The sequence below is a fragment of the Rhododendron vialii genome, chromosome 5a (assembly GCF_030253575.1).
Source record: "Rhododendron vialii isolate Sample 1 chromosome 5a, ASM3025357v1".
NCBI lineage: Eukaryota > Viridiplantae > Streptophyta > Magnoliopsida > Ericales > Ericaceae > Rhododendron > Rhododendron vialii.
Window position 1 is genome coordinate 16,248,706 of NC_080561.1, and position 2,415 is coordinate 16,251,120.

At 40.3% G+C, this 2,415-nt stretch overlaps 1 protein-coding gene across 1 annotated transcript; it reads left to right on the forward strand.

Annotated features, from left to right (window-relative positions):
• Positions 1–753: 753 nt before the first annotated feature.
• On the forward strand, positions 754–1,434 carry LOC131327630 (uncharacterized). Its single transcript, XM_058360777.1, has one exon. It carries the CDS (start codon positions 754–756, stop codon positions 1,432–1,434), a length of 681 nt encoding a protein of 226 aa, XP_058216760.1.
• The last annotated feature ends 981 nt before the right edge of the window (positions 1,435–2,415 follow it).

The window sequence follows — 2,415 nt, forward strand, 5'->3', positions numbered from 1 at the left end:
TCCCTTCTTGAAGTTGCGTTAGTTGCATTCTCTTTCGTTATATCAGGCTTCAGTCTCTCATGTTCAAATCTTCTCTTTTGCATATAAAGTTTGTAGAGATTTTACTACTGACACGTGTTTTGCTTAACCTTATCATTTTTTCAGGTACAACTCAAGAGCATTAGCATGGAGTACTTGGCGTGCATATCATCCCATCCCTTTGAAAGTAAACACTGAGGAAACAACTTAGACATCTTTTGTAAACTCTTTTGGGAAGATGTAAATTGTAATTTTCATTCAAATCCTTGGTTTAGAAGTATTGTAATCACTTAACTTATCTTTTGACTAAAAGCCATTGTTGTAATCTTTTGAATTTGATCGTGCTCAATAAATGAATATGAGAAAGTCCTTTTTGGTTATTATAAGTATACCGCAGTGGTTTTCCTTTTAAAAGATATTGTTATTATTATGTTAAAAATCGAAGGCGTGACAACTTGGTATCAAAGCATCTAGGTTTGAATACCTTGAGACCGTGAGGGGACTTTAGTCTCATGGGTTAAAAAACATAGCAAAATTTAATTTTACATGACATGTGTGCTTGCATGAATGAGACAGTACATCTGCATGACATTGCATTTACGATAATGCAGATTGTTATGGTGTTGTTGACCCGTGTTGGGGAAGTTGGAGGTTTGATCTCACGATGGAGCCTTGGTGGTTGTCGTTGATAGTCATTGTCGTTGATTGTGTTATGTTTTCAATTCTTGTAGCACGATGCCACCGAGACGTGAGAATAGCCTGGCTAGAGAAATTGTAGCAGCACTTGCAAAGTTGAATCTTTTGAATCCAGCACTTAGGGCTAATATGAATGATCGTGCCATGGAAGCGATGAAGGCGTTCTGCCATATGAAACCACCTCAGTTTGATGGGGAAAGTAGTGATCCTCTTGTGGTCGATCATTGGCTTTCACAAATTCGTAAAATCTTCAACGCTCTTAAGATTATGGAAGATGACCTTCGAGTGAGTATAGTAGCTTGTCAACTTATCGGTGAGCCGAATGAGTGGTGGGAATTGGTTTTAGGAGTAAGAAGAGATGCTAGGAAAGTGGCAAGGGCAGTTAATCGAACAAATGAGCCAGATGTAGAGAACCTGACTTGGGTTGAGTTTGAAGTACTCTTCGAGAATCAATATTTTCTAGAAACGTGTCGCGAGCAACTTAGAGAACAATTTGAGAAGTTAGAGCAAGGAAATATGACTGCCTCCGATTATATTGTAAAATTTCAATCTTTATCACGTTTTGCACCAGAATTGGTGGCAATGGAGGCAAGGAAGTGTAGGCACTTTGAGAAGGGGTTGCATTCGTCTATCAAGCTGTTGGTAGCAAGTCAGCATATTAGGAAGTTTTCTGAAATTGTCGAATGTGCAAGGAGTGTTGAGAATCCAATGGGTGCATAGGGAGATGTGGAAGTTTGGGAACCTAAGCAACCGACTGGTAGTGCAAGTTTGCCTTCGGGGAGTTCTGGGAGCCAAGGGAGGAGGAGACAATGGGAACCACCTCAATCATTTCAGGTTTAGCAGAGTTTTGGGCCGCTTACTTCCTCAGGAAGTCATGGAGTTTCTGTCAAACCTCAAATTGTGTGTCATCGGTGTGGTCAGCCGGGTCACTTTCGTGCTCGGTGTTCACAACAACAGAAGGCATGTTTCATTTGCGGTGCACCTGATCATCTTGCAAGGAGATGCCCTAAGAAAGTATGAGAGCATAATGGGCCTAGTGCAGTGAGACCAGGGCAAAGTTTCGTTCGACATCATTCACAGTTCTAATCTACTTTAGGTCAGGGGTCACGCGTTGAGCGAGGAGCGAGTCCTACCATTTCTCAGGCTCCAGAGACACCAGATGTGTAGGGTAATTTCTTCTCTCTTGTTTAATCCTTTGCTAGGATTTTTTTTCAATTTTGGAACATATCATCTTTCCATGATTTGCATCTTTCCTTTGACTTGAATTTGAACACCGAGGATTCCTAGATCATTTGTGTTTGTTGAGTAACCTCTCTAGATAGTACTTACCGAGACTATGAGTTGGTTATTTCTGGTTGTCATTTCGTCTTTGACCTCCGTGTTTCACGTGAGGCGAGGTTTGATCTTGTCTTGAGAAAGGATTGGTTACATCGGTGATTGTTTGCTATATGTCGAGTGTGTCTCCATCCGAGTTTTTCTTTTATTCCTATTTTCTCTGTGGTCTAGTTGAACCTTGATTGAAATTTGTATCTAGGCTTGCTATCCATGAGGTTGATTGTTCATTGACTTGAATAGATTTTGACATCTGCATCAATTACCACACGATCATTTCTAGTACTACTCTATGTTATGTGGAACCTTGTTGTGAAATCTCATGTGGCGTATCTACTATTGATTTTGATTTACCCACTTTGAAAATCA

Coding starts and splice junctions, on each gene's coding strand:
- LOC131327630 (XM_058360777.1), top strand. CDS start 754: ATGCCACCGAGACGTGAGAATAGCCTGGCTAGAGAAATTGTAGCAGCA.